This window comes from Corvus cornix, chromosome 11 (genome assembly GCF_000738735.6).
Source record: "Corvus cornix cornix isolate S_Up_H32 chromosome 11, ASM73873v5, whole genome shotgun sequence".
Taxonomy (NCBI): Eukaryota; Metazoa; Chordata; class Aves; order Passeriformes; family Corvidae; genus Corvus; species Corvus cornix.
In genome coordinates, this window is record NC_046341.1 from 16,169,410 (window position 1) to 16,188,641 (window position 19,232).

General features: G+C 40.8%; 1 protein-coding gene across 1 annotated transcript in view; it reads right to left on the reverse strand.

Annotated features, from left to right (window-relative positions):
* Positions 1-10,278, reverse strand: part of LOC104687422 (neural-cadherin-like) — a 61,347-nt gene extending 51,069 nt beyond the window's left edge. Inside the window, exon 1 of the mRNA XM_039558065.1 lies at positions 9,258-10,278. Coding sequence (XP_039413999.1) covers positions 9,258-10,278 — 1,021 coding nt within the window. The remainder of the gene's footprint in view (positions 1-9,257) is intronic.
* Between the last annotated feature and the right edge of the window lie 8,954 nt (positions 10,279-19,232).

Sequence of the window (19,232 nt, forward strand, 5' to 3'; positions counted from 1 at the left end):
GAGGTTCTACTGAAATTATCTGTTCCCAATACCAGGCCCTGACAACCAGTGGAGACTATATTCAACAGTGCAAGTCAACCACTACTGAGATCCTAAGTCAGGAGTCCGACCTGGGCTTCATTTTCCCAAAAAAAATTTTCAAACTGTTGTGTAAATATGACACCAATTAAAACTGCCTCAATATTAAATGCTAGATGTTTGACTTTCAAGCCAGGCATATCATAGGTACCTTACACAATGTCATCCATTCAAAAGAAATCCTTCTCAAAGAATGGTTCTGCTAATTAGATTGTTGGCACACACACAGATTTTGCATTTGACAGATTTTCTTCCCTAGCTTCAGAGAAAAGAAAAATTTAAATTGCTTTCTCATAGATACTGAGCAAGAGGAGATAAAACACAAAATGGCCCTTGCTGATCATAAACATGACAGTAACATAACACTGGAGCATCTTATGCCAAAAATCAGTATTTTTAAAAGTCATATAGAAACTAATACTTCATATTCAAAAGGGTAAAACCATCTTTTTATTTAACCAGAAAGTATCTTTCCTCTTATTTTTCTTCAGTATGAAAATTAATGTAAAAACAGGTTCACTAAGCAGATTGCTTTTCCCATGTATTTGTAAACACCACTTATTTGCCCTTCGCAGTATCAAATCTAAGCCCTCTCTACAGCTCTCTTTTCAATTTATACAGAAAACTAAAACTAAAATTATAAACTCTAGTCCAGAGGTTTTTCCTACTTTAGATGCTTAATTCCCTATTAGAGTCAATTCATGTATCATCAAAAATCCTTCTTAGGGTAGCTCATCCTGAAGTCTGCTTTTTTTCTCTCCGATATTCCCTCCAGTTGGAATTACTTCTTTTTAACTTAAAATTACTGACAAAAGCTGCTGCACTGAAATTCTTTCCCTATCACCAAAAGTGATCTTCATAATCCACTGCTGAAACCTCATCATAGGTATCTATCTATAATTGCTTATTTTTCATGCCTATCTGTGGTCGAAAACTGATAAACAGAAGGATTTATTATGCTGCCTTGCTCTGAAATCCAGCCACATTAGGTAAGGTAGTACACTAGCTGGCCCAAGTTTCTGCTCACAGGAAATATATATGTCATCACTCACAATTTTCATCCTTTGTGAAAAAAACAAAAAAACAAAAAAGAATTAGATAACTTGCTGGGAAGTTTAATCATAGCAAAAATGGAAATAAATGGTAAAGAGTCATTAAAAAAATAGAGAAAGAGTTTCTAAAACATCTAAACAGCAATAACAACAACCAAACAAAATAGGAAAAAGCCTTAATACTCATATCCTATGAAGACTGGGTTACACTTCTCACATCAAATTTAAGACATATAGAGGAACTTAGGAACAGAAAGCCTTCTCAAAATCATGAACCTCTTGGGATAGTTCAAGTTAAAGACTTCTCAAAATTGAAGAACATACTGAATATTACAAAAAGCAGTCAAATAGCTTGATGAGATAATGGTTCTCTTCTGCTTTAGGTTCTTTATGGCTTTACTGAATCCAGTAAACTCTTCTGTGATGTTCGCCATTAATTTTCTGAGAAGGGGTTTTAACATAAAGTAACACGAACCAGTTCCTCCAACCTGCTACTGCAGCTGGTTATAAAGATTAATTGGATTGCAGAGAGATATTGCAGACTGATAAATCCTGTCATTTCATACAGCAACTAGAAAAAAAATATTCCCCCACCTACCAATAAAGGGTGGCAGGAAGAAGGCAAGGGCTTTAATACTTAATTATTCAGTTAACAGCAACTTTTGAAGGCTCTTCTGGTTAAACCAAGACTTGAAAATCATGCCTGCTGAAACAGTCTGTTTGCAATTTCAAATACTGTAGGTCAGAGTTGCCTCTAAACCCATCTCTTTTTACCATGTCAAATTATAAAAGATGCTGTCAATCTGTGAAATCCAATGTACTCTCAGACTTCTGATTGCATTAGGATTATATGACTGTCTTTTCTCTCAAAAATCCAATGGATAATTCTAAAAGACAGGACTTGAAAATAAAATCCTTACATTCATTAAAAATGTAGGCTTCTCTGCATCAGTGTAATTGATAAAACTGACAATGCCAGACATTCTGATTTTAAAAATATGACAATAGAGAATATGTAGTTGACTGAACATGTCTCTACAATTGTGGACAAACATTATACATTCCTTGAATGTACTGAGGGACGAGGTATTATATTATCATGATTAAACAATAATGGCTGAGAAGCTGGGTTGCTCCTGGCATTTTCAGGTCATTACAATTTATTTTTAAAAGGAGATTATGAGAGTGTTAAAAGTCTTGCAAGCCTTGAGGTTACTATTGCTATTACAAACTGCCCTACATCCATCAGCAAATTAAGTATGCAAGCTGGTATTTTTCTTTATGGTTTTGGAGGTTTTTTTAAGTTGCTCCCACTTCTAAGACTCTTACATAAAACAGACAAATGTTTTTTGAAAACTCAGGGTTTTTTTGTTTGGGTTACTGCAAGTTAAATATTTTGGAGTTGCTTGAGAGGATATTGAAGTTTTGAAGACTCCTTGCAAATATCATACTGTGCTATTTTAAAACCTCATTCTATAATATGTCTTCATGTAAAATACCTACTGACATAGGGTTTGGGAAGATACATTTTCAGAAAAAAATCTTAATGCCCTAAGCCTCTAGCTGCAATCAGGAGAAATCACTTTTTCATACCATAACATGAGATAAAAGCTACTGGTTATTGTACCCAGTCCTACTGTATATCCTTCCAAAAAATAGGACAATTATGCACAAACATTTCTCTACTGTCATTTCTGAAAATTCCTGAGGTATATGATGGGCTACTTTTAAGTACAGTAGTTAGCTCATTCATAAAACATAAACCTTCTAAAGAGATAACTTTGATGGGCTCAAGCTGGGGACAGCCCACATTCCCTCCTAATATGCCTCATCTTTATTGCAGATAGAAGAATGCCAGTCTGGCACATCTCTGCTCCTTACCATCATATGGCTTTTAAAATAGAAGTTAAAGCAAACCAGAAAACAAAAGTAAAGAAAGCATCAGAGGAGCTCAATGATCATGGCAGAAAGGATGTTAGCATAAATAACCATTTAAAAGACATCAAGGTGATAACCATGTTATCAGGGACTTCCCAGGGTGGCATCAATCAGAGTGTGGCAGTCAGAGAAACCAAGCATGCCCAGATGTGAAATAATGACTGCAAATTAATAATCACAACAGACTCCTTAAATAACAAAAAGTGTGTCTTAATTAATTACTATTGATTGCCAAGAAGCATTATCATAAGAAGAGCACTTGGCTAAAGCAGGAGCAGCTACTGTGCCACTGCAAGATGGGAAGTTCTCTTGAAATTTCCCTTAGAATTTCTTGGGGAAAATCTAGCTTGTTTCTCTGTAGTCTTTCCAGTGCAAGGAGGTAGAAAAAAAAAGAAAAAAAAAATGTAAAAATGCCACCACAATCAGTAGCCTAACCAAGAGAGCCTGCTGTTCTTCCTTGGATCATTATGGAATCATAGAATGATTTGGGCTGGAAGGGACCTTAGAGCTCATCTCATTCCTACCATGGGCGGGGACACCTTCCACTAGAGGCCCATCCAACCTGGCCTGTATGTTCCATAATTTATTAGTTCTATCAAACTGTCACATTTGTGCTGAAATTTAGTTAGATATTGAGGAAAAAAATGAAAAAAAAAAAAGTTTGTTTCTTTTGCAGAAACCGAATGTTTGAGATGATAAACAGCCAGAAGATCTAAACAGCTTTGGTGTTCAAGTCACAGCAGTCTCACTTTAATCTGACTGCTTGGAATAGAAAGCAGATAATTTGAAAACATTCAGACTGATCAAACTGGTGCTCCACAGCTTCCTCGGACAATCCTTTCTACCACAAATCAGTAACATTCCAAGCCTGTAAACACCCATAGCTATTCTGAATGCACACAGAACATACTTTTTTTTTTTTACTTAATTGCATGAAACCCACTGCAGTTTAATGAAACCCATCTGCTGGATAATAGATGATGATTTCAACTTAAGCTCAGCTTGAAGTGTAACTGTTAACAGCTGTAATTCATGGAAGAGGTAATAAGAAATGTAAAAGGCAAAACATCACCCAGAAGCTACTTAATTCTTAGGGATGATCCCCCCAGAATCAATACAGCTAGTAAGGGACTAAGGCCTCAGATGAAATTAAAACAGATGATCCTTGACTTCCAAGCATGAAATCCTTCAAGGTGAAAATATTACTAAAATTGGTATCTCCACTCTCTGTGTTGATTTAAACAGGACAACTATATTAAAAATACAAGTGACTGCTGTTAACTGTTGGAAGGCATGTCAAACATCACCCTCAGTGAATCCACTGATAAAAAATGAACGGCAGGAGATTACTAAACTAATGCCCATGGATCAAATAAGGTCAAGGGAGCTTGAGACAGCAGGATTAGAGAGGTGGGATCTTTAATGCACTTCCCCCAAGCACTAATGGAATAATAATGGCTCCTTCTCAAATTAAATGCCACCCCACGTTGAAGTATTAATGTGTATGACAGTCTAAGAAATTTTACCTTCTGCCCACTGAGTAAAAACTTAAAAATAGCATTATGCTTTTGCGAAGAATAAATTGTGTCCCAATAAATTGAATGGCATAAAATCCTGAAATGCCACAAAAAAACGTGAGCATAACCATCAGTCCTTCCAGGCAAGGTTAACTGAAGACTGTAACTCAGGGCTGAGTGATCAAGGGGGTCACTAGAGGAATCTCCTCCTCAAGAACCATGTGCCAAAAAACATGTTAAGCCCTGAAATTCTGGAATTCTATTTAGCATTTCATGGCTCAAACTAATGCATGAGGTTTTCCTAGTGTTTCCCTTTGGTTTGGGGTTGTAAAGTTTGTGTCTTGTTTTTTTTTCTTTTGCATAAAATGTTTGCTAATTAAGAAAAATGTAAAGATTACCAGGCCATACTTTAATTTCAAGGGGTTTTGGCTCTCGAGATTGATTTTTCTGTCCAGTGTCAAGGCAGAACCTCACAGCACCTTCCAGTACCTGAAGGAGCCTGCAGGGAAGCCAGAAGGACACCCTTTGTCAGGAATTGCAGGGACAAGAAAAGGAGTAATGGGTACAAATTGAAAGAGGGGAAACTTAGGCTAGATGTTAGGAAGAAATCTTTTACTGGGAGGGTGGTGAGAAACTGGAACAGGTTGCTCAGGGAGGTTGTGGGTGATCCCAGCCTAGCAGTGTTCAAATCTAGGCTGGATAAGAGCTCATCTGAAGTTGAGATGCCAATTAAGGCGCTATCTCCTCTCTTGTCCAGGCTCTGAAACTTCTCCACAGGCACAGGAGAACCCATTCCATTAAAAAAGCACTTAGCACTACAAGTCCAGATTTTTCTGTTGCTACTTTCTAGTGACTAATTACTGCCTCCAGAAAACAAAAACTATGATAAAACAAAGTCTACAAAGTATTAAATAACCACAGAGATACACTGTGAATAAACAGACCTAATAACATACTATTTCCTCTGCAGATTGCAGATAATTTTACTATAGCAGTAAAACAGACAAAATTGTTATTTCAAAGGATTTTAAAAGGATTATTTTTGGCATCTACATAAAAAAAAAAACCATGACATTTATAACCAAAATATGTCCAGTCACAAAGTAACCACAGCACGTAATGCACTGGTAATGACAATAATTATAGTGGTAATTTGTGCAAATCACTACCAAAAATCTTAGAGCTAGACTGCAGCTTTGCCAAAAAACCTCTAATCTGCATGCTGAAGAGTTGTTCATACAGAAAAAGCCCCTCAAAGCTACCCCTGACACAGGAAAACATGTATCAGCACAAAGCCTACGGTCTACTAAGAAATACTCCAGGTAGTGAGGAGTGAGTTACGTTGGTAGTTACTTACCAAGCCAAGTGGAGTGAGCTCACTTAACTCATACCTTCAATAACTCAGAGAGAGAAAACCCTTCCTTGTCATGTACATGTGGAAGATATCTGGATATTGAGATGCTAAAGGTCTGGTTGCATCTGGAACACCAGCCCTGGACACACTGCTGTGCTGATTACCCAGGACAGAATCAAGATGAACAGAAAAGTATTTAAAATTCTATTTTGGCTGAAGGGCAAAAAATAAACAAACACACAGCCTGTTACATGCCACTTGGACTGCTCTAAAGAAAAGTTAATTCAAGAACAGGACTGAACCTCCAACACAGTCCATCTTATGAACTGAAGAATGGGAGCTGTCACAAACTAGGAAGAAACTGCTCAATGTTGTCTTATTACCATATACCAATCCTCTTGCTACTTTTTTGAGAATTCTCCATCAGTCAAAAAAAAAAAAAAATCAACACTTGTTCCTAAACATGCATTAGGACCACTTGTGGCACAATGCTTTTAAGCACTCTTTGCTACTGTAGGTAATGAAGTGCACATTACAAATGAATCACAAGAAACTACATTGAAAAGATAAAGGAAAAGAGGGCAGACTTTATATACTGAAGTATTTAAACATCTTGTCTTATCCTTGACATCAGTGCCTGGGTTGAGAAGAGAGTAATGACAGAATTAATTATTGGTTCATTTTCAGTTCTCAGTTACCAGGCAGCAAGAATAGGACAAAGTGGAAAAAAAACTGAAGAAATTAATACAACTTTATACCACTTGAACATAAATGGATATCTGATCTCATAAGCTCTAATACTAGAAAACCACAGCTACTGGAATGCTTATGGTTAAGCGTAATGCAAAATAAGCGACCACAAATGTTAAAAGGAAAGTAAATAAACTGGAGAAAGAACATGAACTTGCACTTTTATTCACAACAAAATTCAGTGTAGCCATCTCCACACTTAAATTCACCCTGAAAGTTCACTTCTGTAAATGCTGTTTTCTCCTGGAGCTTTTGCAATATTCTGCATCTATTTCAGACTAAGTAAAACACGTAGTTATGCTAGGCATCTTTCTCCTACCCCTTCCCTTTGGTTATCTTTTCTCAGATTACTGCAGTTTGGATTGTAAGGAGAGAGACAACTTTTAAATCTGTTTCAAAGTATTATGTTAAATGCATTTTAACTCCTATAAAATGAATGTATAAGCATTCTGCAACTTGAGTTTTGAAAGTATCAAGTCATTATTAAGCTTTAACTGATGAAAATAATAGTATTAATAAGATGTATTTTGAATTTAGTCTCCTTTAAACCAAGAAACTTCAAATCACCACTATCTAAAGTATGGCATCTGGACTGTCCACAATTAATTGCTGTCTACCTAATCTCAGAGTCAGAACTTAGTCCTACATATTTCTTAGAGATTTATTCTCTTACTACTACATACTACCAGCGATAACTTATCAGGCTAGTGGAAAACACTCCAAACTACTTAGTGAAACTACATGACAGGGAAAAAAAAAAATCCCTGGAATTAAATTAAAAGTTGTTTCAGATTTTTTTGAATTGCATTAGCAAGCATTGCCTTGGAAGTGAAATCTCGGGCATGACAGAATGACAAGCTCTGTTCCAGGCAATCTCAGAATTTTATATTCAGACTAGATAAGAGAAAAAAGCCATCACAAAGGTGAGACCAGCAGTAACCAGGGGCAAGGTTAGCTACCACTTTTCTAACAACATCTTCTTGATCCTGACAGAGGGAACTGTGACACCAACAAACGGCTGGAACTTAAGCTACATGACAGAGTGGGTGAACATCCCAGCAGCACACTCGGATTGACCCGATGGATTTTGTCACTGCCTCGGAGTAATGACATTCCCCTTGGCAGGCAGCCTTGCTCAAGACTGAGGAGCAGGTATGGGACACAGAAAGTGCTGTGTTTTGGAAATTGGTCTATCAAGCTCTCGGTGTGCAGCCAAAGCTCAAGATGGAACACAGCACAAAGCCAGCGCAAGTGACTGACACCAACACGCGACAGCGACAGGCACGACAAAACCCCAGCGAGAACGAGAGAAGGATCTGAGAGCTGCTCCTCAGGACCCGAGCGAAAGGAGCTGCTGATGTAGCCTGCTTCACAGGGAGAAGTATCCATGTCACTGAAACTGTCAGCACTAATTAGAACCCTGCAGGCATCCTCAGGGATTTCACAGACACCGAGGAATAAACTGCCTCTCACTCCTATGGGCTGCCCCTCAGTCAGAAAACAGACGCGATAAGGGAAAGGAATCGCGTGGGAAGCTTTTCATCTCTCCCGCCTGCGCTGCTCTGTGGCTAAGGGAAATCACTCTGAGCAGCTGCACTGCTGAGAAGTTAATCGTTTTCACAACCACTAGAAGTCACATAATGCCAAACCCTTCCTAAACCTATTCAAGATGAAATCAGGCCAACCAATTTCGTTCTTCTGACAAGATTTTCTCCAGAATACTCATTCTGGGCAAACTTTGGAACATTGTTACAATCAGAAGTAACATGAAATTAAAAAAGAAACATGGTGAATATGCAGAGATATCCACCACTCATAAATTAAAATATGCTTAAACTAATCCGTATTTTCATAGGTAAAAAAATACTAACCACGATGACAATTAAAAAGGAAAAGATAATTTTTAAAAGCAGTATGTGTAATCAGTAAATGAAGTTAGCTATTCCATTTAACTTGAGTAAGAGCTTGTGAAAAATTACAATTTATGTCACAGATATGCCATTTTAATGGCGCACATTGAACTCGTGAGGTGCTTTTATAAAATAACAGCTACCTAAACATAAAGGCTCCAGTCCTGCAAAACGCACATCAGGCTTGTGGGTTAAACGCGCTCAACTTTAATAGTGACTCAAAACTCAATGGCTTCAGCTGCATGCCTCAAGTTAGGCACTTACAGGAGGAGAGCTATGGGAACATTTTAATAACAAACACCTGTGTGTAAGAAGCGTGCTGTATCTAACATACTGTGCCTCAACCACTCACTAACAACTAAGAATTCTGACCGATGAGACACTTAAATTCTACTGACACCTTACTGCTCCAAGCATTTTCACACAGTTGTACAGTACACTTTCCATAAGCTACGTAATACTTCTTGTCGCCTCCAGTGTTTTAATATTAATGATTTCCAGATTTAGAAGACCCAAACTACATTCCACAACATAACTGTGTATGACACCTGATGCTAAACCACAGTTAGATGCTTGTTGTCACTTGGGGACAAACTGTTCTCCGACTCCCTGATGGGACAAGACCACTACTTCGTCTCAGACTTTGTCTAACACCCACCTCTGCGCTCCTGGACGCGGACGACGAGCTCCCAGGCGGCCACCGCCTCCCTGTCCAGGGCCGCGCGCAGCGTCACCTCGCCGCTCTCTCGCTCCACGCGCACCGGCGACTCCTCGACGGGCGGCGACAGCAGCTCGAACCACGCGGAGGCGAAGCGCGCGGGGGCCAGGGTGGCCAGCCGGCTGCCCGGGCGGGCGTCCTCGGGCAGGGCCAGCGCCAGGGGCGCGGCGGGCGGCAGCGCGGCCCGGCGGCGGCGGGGCGGCGGCGGCGGGAGGCGCTTGGGCTGCGGCAGCACCTCCAGCTCCAGGGGCTCGCTGAGCAGCGCGGGCCGGCCGCGGTCCCGCGCGTAGAGGCGCAGCGGGATGGGAGCGCGCAGGTGGAGCAGGGAGCTCACCAGCACCACGCGCCCGCTGCGCGGCACCACGAAGAAGTGCGCGCTGCGCGGGAGGGCGAAGTAGCGCAACTCCGCGTTGGCGCCCGCGTCCGCGTCCTCGGCCCGCGCCTGCCACACCTGGGACTTCAGTGCCAGCGTCTCTTCCACGCGGAGCTGCGCGGAGCCGGGGCCCACGAAGCGCGGCGCGTTGTCGTTGTCGTCCAGGACGCGCACGGTGAGCGCGGCCAGCTCCACGGGCGCGGCGCCCTGGGGCGCGCAGCGCTTGCAGCACAGCCCCAGGCGGAGCGAGTACAGCGCCCGCGCCTCGCGGTCCAGCGGGCGGCGGGTGCGCAGCCACACGCGGGCCGTGCGCGCGTCCAGCGACACCTGGAAGTGCGAGTGTCCCTCGCCCAGCAGCTGCAGGTGCCAGCGGCGCCCCTGCACCTTGGCGCACCAGGGCTCGGGCCCCAGCCGCGTCAGGGGGATGCTGAGCCCGCGCACCCGCGTGCCCGCCGGGCGGTTCTCCGCGACGTGCCCGTCGAACGAGGGTGTCCTGCGCGGGGCGGCGCGGGCGGCGGCCAGAGCCCAGCACAGCAGCAGGCAGCCGGCGGCGCGCCGGGCTCCGCGCCACGCTCCGCGGGGGCCCATGCCGGCTGCGAGCGGCAGCGGTATCTGGCGGGTGCGCAGCGCTGCCCAGCGCGGCCCGGCCCGGCCCTGCCCGCCGCTCTCCGCAGTGGGCGGGCGGGGAGGGGCCGGGGCACGCGGGGCCGCTCCCGCCCCCTCCCGTCTTCCCCCGGCCCGAGTTCACGCGGAGTGAGCCGTCCCGTGCGCCTGCTTTAGGATGCCCCCGCTGGGCGACCTGCCCAAATTATCTCGCTGATGTAACAATCTACCACTCTTTTTTCCTCCTCCAGCGCGCCACCTTCCCCAGCAGACAAGTTCTTCGTCCACTCGCCGCGGGCATCAGTGCACAGGTGATGTCCTGCCGTCTGTCACATGTCAAACAGGCTCTCCCAGCACTCCGGTGTCCCCTGAAAACATTTTATTGTTGATTTGTAGACAGCTACCTATTCTAAAATGCCAGTTTTGCGCTCAGCTTGTACTTGAATGCTGTCACTGACCTAAAGTCGCATCTTTGATCACAATTAATCGGTTCCCTAATACCTCCCGATTTGTGAAGGTAAAAAAATTCTTGTTGAAATGTAGCTTAACTAAAGAATGTTTCTGGTGAAAACCAGAAAGAAATATAATCCAACATTTACTTGCCTGTTTGGATTTTTGGATTAAAAACCCAGTAAAACTAAATTTCACCATGACTACAAAAATCAGGGATATTGTAGCACAAGTTACTAGATTATGGAATTCCTCTTCAAAACAGATCAGTGCTTTCAAGAATAAAGTCAAACAATACGAAATGGGAATTGGCTATGTTTATGTAGTACATTAATCATTTAAGATTAGGAATCATTCTGAGATTAAAGAAAAGCAAAATAATAAAATATACTCCATATTAGTGACATTACTCAAATTTCATGAGACTGAATAATGTTTACATTTCTTATAAAACTGTGTGTTTCCCTTATATGTCCCACCCAAGACTGTGAAAAAGTTCATAAACATTAAATTGTACCTTCCTGTAAGCCTTTTAGAGAAACTGGTTGCTTTCTGGGGGAATTAGCAGTCCAGGATCAAGTAGGAAGCCTATGGAAGGCTGAGTAGAAAGACTCAGAATGAAAAATCCAAGTGCTCTACTATTACTAACACGGAGTGACCTTCTCTATTTCATCCTGCAAGCAATTAAGGAGATACAAATCATCAGCTTCACAAATTAATATATTCTCTCCATTTATCCCTCCCATTGAAATGTCTGTACAAAAGCATGCTCCTATACGGGATGTTATCTTCAGTGCTTTTGTGGGGGTTCTTTTTTGGTCTTAAAATAGAAAATTTGTGAGTTCTGTGGATGTGTACAGAGCAAATGGCAATGAAGAATGGAATGGGATGGGAAGAACCCATGATTTTGTCACAAATATTTACATAGCTTCAAGATAAAAGGATTTTTTTCCAAGAGTTTCCTAACTAGTAGGATACTACAAGGAATCTACAATTAGTATTTGATCAGATTTTGATCAAACCATTTTGTGAGATCATTTTAGTGAGTTCTGTTTTCTACATCAAATAGGATTTCCCTCTAAAACCATACCAGGAACAGTATTATATTTCTCAAGGTCTTTCACTTCTGCATCAGAAGTTCAACAGATAAGTAATTTAAACACACATATGGTTCTAACAGACTAAAGATGAACCTCATTCATGATTTCAAATGCAGAATTCAACCTACATTATTCTAATCAGCACGTAGAGAGGAAACTGGGAGACGGCACAAGGTTTTTTTAGAAAAAAATAGAGACTTTATACCATTTTTTGTTAAAAAAATAAAAGCATGTTGATTTTTATAGTTCACTGCCCTATAGTAATTGTAGACAAATACTTGAGACTCTCTAATCCTATTACCCACTCTGCAAATAAGTGGGAATCTAAATTAGTGCCCTGGATATTTGTATAGTCAGAATCCTTCTGACTTCAGCCCATCTCCAGAAATCCTGACCATGGTGGCTTTACAGTACAAGATCCCCAGGTCTTCTGCTTCACAAGTTTGCTGAGATCTAGAATCTAATAAACTTCACATATCATTTGCTTCCTTTTCCTGACTGTTGAACAGCACTCTCTGAAGTTCCATCAGGGTTCTCTGAATGTTCCAGACCATTCTCCCATTTACAAAAACTCCCTTTATTTCTGTTCCCTCTAACTTTGAATTTGTCAAGATGCACCAATTCTTCCATTAAAGCAAGAAATTTTTTGTTGGTCCTGCCTTGAATTACTTGTGTGCATCTTTTATTACAGTAACTTGAAGTTTCCCTCTTTTCTCTCTGTAAAATCCAGGACTTACAACCCTCAGAATACACCTACATACCTGAGAATAAATCTCCTGCCCAGGCTCACAGGCTGCACAGATCCTTGCAAGCTTGGAGCGCAGGTGAGCATCGTTTCCAGAGATCTCACATGACAACAGATATCTCCTGGTCACACACAGCATCAAGTACAACCAACCTGCTGTTGGTTCACCTGTGTGACCAGGTGATGGCAAGGCCAAGACAAAATCATAATCTCTGCCAGGGTTATGAATTCATGTTTGGTAATTACTGAACTGTAAGTCTGTAACTTACTGATTTATATACAAACATGATTACTTACAGAAACATCATGACAAGCATTTGATGCAGAATTTGCAGATTACAAATTAGAGTTCCTCTGAAATACGAGCAGGAAACATTCTGAGGAGAATCTTGCCTTAACTTTATGGGACTGCAGTGTCAGTATTGAGGCAGAAGAGAAGAACAAGGCATTCTTCCTGGTTTACATATACCTTGTAGATGAAGAGCAGGATGGCTTAGGGAAAAGTGGGACAGTCAACTTTGCTTTTGATCAAAAGGCAAATATGCCTGAAGCAGTGAGTGCTCTTGACTGCCACATACTCAATAGCTGGGTTTCCAGGAGAAGAAAAGGGCTGGAAATCCCCTAGGATCTTTTACTATAAATAACTTTAAATATATAACCATAACAGAATTAATTGACCCCTCTGGAGCAAGACATTGTATATGTCACCAGGTGCACCCAAGAGACATTCCTCTCAAGCACAAGTCTAAACCTTCAGGAAGGGCTCTGCTCTGCTGCATATCCAGACAAAGGAAGCTCCTCCTACACTGTTTACTCCTCACTCAGGATTCTACAAGTGTCTTGGCAAGCAGCTCTGCAGCATCCAGCCCAAAGTGACACAACAGCCCCCATGTGATTTTAGATGGTTTGTACATTGTCACTTTTTATAACAACACTTGTAGCTCCATTTTCTCAAATGCAAGTACAAGTGATAATCCTTTCCTGTACAATTTTGCAAATTAAACCTAAATTATTCAGAAGTACAGCTGCTGTTTTCTAATCCTTGCTAGTTCTTTATGCAGCTTTCTCTCTATAAGTCACAATTTTTTCTTGGAATCTAGTGCTGAAATGAGTGCAAGAAACACCTTCTGTCATGCTAAATGCAGAATTCTTCCTCCAAAAGGGAAAAGCTAGTGACATTTTCAGTATCTTTCAGTATTTTATAACAATTACTTTCCAGTTTATTTCAACCAGCTGGAAGACCCTTTCTGCTGTTAAGCATAGTATGCTATATACAAGTCCAAGAAGGTCAGAACAAATGATTTTATTACAATAATGTACCTAAATGGACATACCTATGCAGTCAGAAACACCTCCTACATGACTTATAATCAAATTAAATCAGCTATACAGCCATATCAAAAAGTGACACCCGAGGTGTGTTGAAATCAGACAACACAGTCACGATCAGTTGTCACTGAATCACACTCTAAAGGTATACTCAGTTTTCCTTGGCTGGTGCCTTACTGCTTACCAATAGAAATGCATTAATGATAATGTCAGTAAACAGTTTGAAAACCTTTACAGAAAAGCTGTTCTTAAACTCCTGAGTTTTCACGTGATAAAGTTTTTTTGACATAGGACTGACACAGAAAAGGTAATTTAACTTATTTTTAAAAAAATAATGATTTTTGCATGACTTTATCCTACTCTCTAAATACTCATTTTTCTCAAAACTATGTTCCACCCCCATAACTGCCTTAATAAAATGTCTATGTGAGAAGCAGACTGCTGTTTTCACATTCAATACATAAAACACAACAAATACATATGCCCAACACTAATTCTTAGTAAACATTGTTCCATTTTTTTTCAATTATTTGTACATATGCAGTAAAAATAAAGAATCCATTCATTCTTCCTTATCTTTCCTATTTACAAGCGTAATTCTCTATAACTTCAATAACTTTTGTTTTGGTCATCCCATTTCTCTGTGTGAAACCCAAACTATTTTTACCTCAGCAGAACTAATCAGAAGAACAATTTACATTGTCAGAATGTGCAGATTTGGCAAAGAAAACGTATCTGATTCCATTCTGCCTAGCTTCCAGCAGAAGCCACACAGGCTTCTGGTGAGCTGCTCAGCATCTGGCCAAAAGGACTGCTGAGAAACCTGGTCTTCCAGCTTCCCCAGTTCTGGGAAACACATCATTGGACTGCAGCCCTATGGCTTGGGATGTGAAGGCTTCCAGGGTCTGGAGCAGACAACTGCTACAAAATCAGGGAGCCCACATCTGCCAAGGTCAGAAGCTCTGAAAGCCACAGATGGACTGACCTAGATCCAGTGTCCAATGTAACATTCCTCCATAGAGACTTTCTGGGTTTGAGAGGGGTTTGGTCCTAGGTAGAAGGAAGCAAACTTTGAAGTATCACACATGAGCACATTTAAGAGACAGGTAGTGACAAGACGCTTCTATAGACAATCCTTTGAAAAGAACGTTTGTTTAAATAACTACAAGCAGTGTGACAGTGCTGTGCACTGGTGTCGGGTTCATTTGAGGTGTCTTACACTGTACATCACAATTAGCAAGGGTGTCAGTCAGAACAGTTATTATAAGAAATATTCCGGTTTAGTCAGTAATAAGGAATCATATACTGCCAACAAGGGCAGAAAACACCTTTAAAGTAATTATCTTCATCTTTGAAATTTAAAGAAGCTCAACAGTGATATAAACCTAAACTAATATTCTGATTTGTCTAACTTACACTTTGTGCTCTTACATGTTAAAAATACTCAAGCATATTAATGCTGGAGATCTGGAAACCAAAACTTATGGCTGCTGTACATGGGATACAGAGAAAATATTATTGTCTCTACAGCCCAAGGAATCAGTGAGGAATGATGCCTCTGTGAAGGTTGAATCTTTCACGTGACATGAACGTGTGGTGAGACAAGCTGAAGGCAGTCAGTGTACCTCTTGTTGAATTCTGTTGGAAATAGCTGCAGATAAAGGACTGTTCAGGCAGCAGATTCCCTGCTTTCCTCATAATAAAGTTACAATATTCACTTTTGTCCTGCTCCACTCCCCTGTCCTAGAACAGCTCATGGGGGTGTGGAACAGCCAAAGCTCTGCAGGGTCACCTCAGGCCTTCTCACCATGCCTTGACCTAAGCAAAGGCAAAAGACTAAAGTAAAACATGAACAAGAGCTACTTTTCAGCCCAGCCTCACCTTCCTCTCCCAGCTCTAGTCTTTTGATCACCTCCCTCTCTAGCTTTCTGTGAAATCTTCCCTCCACTTATTCCTGTCTTTCTTTCCATTTCAGTGAAACAGCACCCTAAAGGGGTGACAGACAGTGAGGTAAAGTGGGTAACTTCAATATTTTTAATGTGCATCTTTTATTCCATGGGCTCTTAAATAAATACTTAGAACCAATAGTGTTCCATACCGTCTAAAGCAGACATTTTTCCACAGGCTACAGCAAAATTTAATAGTTGGAATGCAATACTTAACAACAATAATAATAATAATTTTAAAAATCTAGTGCTTCTCATACTTGTGTCATTTCCAAAAATAAGTAAAAAACCAGCACTAGTTCATGTCTGTTACTAAAGCAAGGACATACTCACTACCAGGAGAGAACTGCTGGCTTAATGCATCTCTTTTCTGCACAGTAGTATCTTTAAATAGAGCCCTGTTTCAAATTTACGAAGTTCAAAGAATATGGAAGGGCTTATTTCAGGGGTTTTTTTTTTTATTTTTTAAAAAGCAAAAAGTAATTCCAGTGGGTAACAAGGGTAAACTTCCACATCCAGATGTAGCAACAGTTATAAAACTCCTAAATGAACACTTCAATAAATGTGAGAATATCTGATTTTACTAAATAAAACAATACTACTGTCAACTGCAACAGCTTTCCTTTTAACTTAGAGAGATATTTCTAAATTTTCTACTCTCTATAATTCATAGTTCAGATATTTTTTTGGGAGCTGGGGAGCATGTATTTCAGAGCAAGCAATGTTCAGCTGCAAGGAGAGCTAAGGAAGAAAGACAAACCTGATCTTCTCTTACAGGCAGTACTTAAACTGCTCAGCTGAATGCAGTGGTCCTAAACTATCAATATACTTGTCCCGTTCAAGTTAATTCCTACTTTGAACCTGAAATATGGGCAAAAAGTCTTTAAGGGACAGTAAAACAATACAGTCAACATTCCTCATTAACCAAACCAACAAATAAGTGACTAAGTGCTTAATCTTGTAGAAATTTAACAGTACGGTAAATATTATCAGAGGAAAATATCACAATTCCAAAAGAAAAACAGGAAGCTGGTTTAAGCCACAGTCCACCCTCACTTCATATACGTGCTGATAATGCAGAGTTCCTGTTTTATTGGCTTTGCTGTGCTCCAGCTCATTACACACAGCTGCTTCCCATGGGCACAAGTACAATACACAGAAGGAGAAAGAACAACCCGAAGTATAAGATTTTAGCTGAAAAACTCAAAAGCTTTCATGCTCTACTTGATAAAGCAAAAGAAAAAACATTTAACACAGATGTTTTTTAAAAATTAAGGCATAAAAACATACATATAGCAATAAAAATCCCATTAATGGCTTCAGCCAGGTTAAAGTAACTATTGACACCATTTATAGTGATTAAAACCTTGGGGGAAAAAATCAGAAGCTTTTCTTGAGCCCTCTACTGTTTGAAATTGAGTCTCAAAGGGCTAGTGAAAGATCCTGCTTGTTGAAAGTGATCTCCTGGAGATTTTTACATATCTCAAGTAATCCTGATAACTCTGCTGAATTCCTAATGTACACATAGTGCATTATTATTTGCAAACCAACTCATACTGAGCATCTTTGAAAGCTGATAGTCCTAAAGAATTCAGAGTACAAGTGTAAAAAATAGAAAAATCAGTCTTTTTAAATCATCTATTTTCTGTTTACCATCCTTCATCAATATAAATGGCACACAGAATTCTGTGGATATGTCAAATGTGTCTAGAACTTTTGGGAATCCACTATTTCTGCATCACAACTCAAGGTTCTGAACACTATAAACAACTCAACTGATTCTGAAAAACCTTGGTCTATCCTTTCATACTTTCACATTAGGAGCTGCCCCGTTTTCAGAGGAAATTATCTGTACCCCTGAACAGCTGAGAAAGAAACCAGACAGCTGACCAGCCACAAATGATATACAACCTAAAGCATTGTTGTCTCCAGATTTCTTTGATGAACCAAACTCTCCCTTTTTGCTTCCTGAGCCTCATATTGTAATTGACAATAACTACAACGACACCTTCTCAAAACACAAAAACTCATCAACTGCCAGCTCCCTGCTAATAAACTCATCCAAAACAACTTATTAAGACATAACCTTAAAGTGTGTGAGCAAACAATATGCAGTGAAACCCGCAACACAAATATCTATAAAGCGAGATGAAGTATTAGGATTACTGCAGCTTTCTCTGAGCGAAGCCAAGCATATGGTGGTATAATGGAGCATGAATTTACAGCAGCAGAGATGTACGATAGAGATTAAACCTTCATCTGGGAGAACATACTGCACGGCAAAAAAAAAACAAAAAAAAAAACAAAAAAAACCAAACCACCAACAAACCAACAATTTTTTTGTTTTGTTTTCTGGTTTAATGATGAGCACCGAATACTCTTGTGCAGAACGAGGGCTCCCTCTGCTGCCCCTGGGGAAGGACAAACCAAATCCTGCCTGCAGAGCCGCTAAAAAAGTGCTCCCGAAATAGCCCTGATTTTCAACTGGTGTGAACATGCTTCTCAGAACACGAGGTTGGATGCAAGGTTTTCAGGCAGGACCGATAGGCTTCTATGATCCATCTGGAGGGTGCGACATGGAAAGATCTAAAGAAAATTAACTCCACTCCACTATTTTTGTCTGCATTCACTGCAAGAGTTGTTAAAGGAACTAGCACTTGACACATTTTGTTAGTTTTTAAAACTAGACCAGAAATATTTGATAATATATCTTTATTAGCCCTGCTTTAAGGGAGTTGTAGCTTATTCATCCTGATAGAACACCTTTTGGTGTTGTTTCTTCGGTAAAATTAAATCTTAAAGTACGACTGGAAAACCTCCAGACTTTAATAAGAAAGTGTAACCGACCAACACTGAAGGCTGAAATTTGAGATGTCGAAGTTACTTTTTTAACGTGATTGAAGCTATTAAATGAGTGCGCCAGTAATACTCGCATTGCTATTATGACGCTATTAGAGTGACTTTGTATCCAGTATGATGAAGGCCAGTACCTTTGTCAGGTTTTGGGGGAAGTTTGGGGGTTTTTTTCTATTCAATTCCAGAGACAGGGCCATGGGTGAGGGGCAGGATGTCTTTTAGTCCCAATTCCCGACTGTGGAAGAACTGGGGAGTAGGTGGGCTCAGCACAGGGAGGCACTTTTGGGGAGCCCCAGCCGAGCAGAGTTTGGGGCAGCGCTACTCCCTGCTGCACCCCTGGGAGATCGACCAAATCATGTCCCCACGGCTGCTTTTTAGAGGAAATCGGAGGGCCCAGGCCACCAGTCCATTGTGATATTTTTACCAGTCACTGGCACAAAGGGACACGGCAAAGCCTCGGGGTTCCATCAGCTCAGCGGGATCGTGCCCGTCCCGCCGTACCCTCACACACAC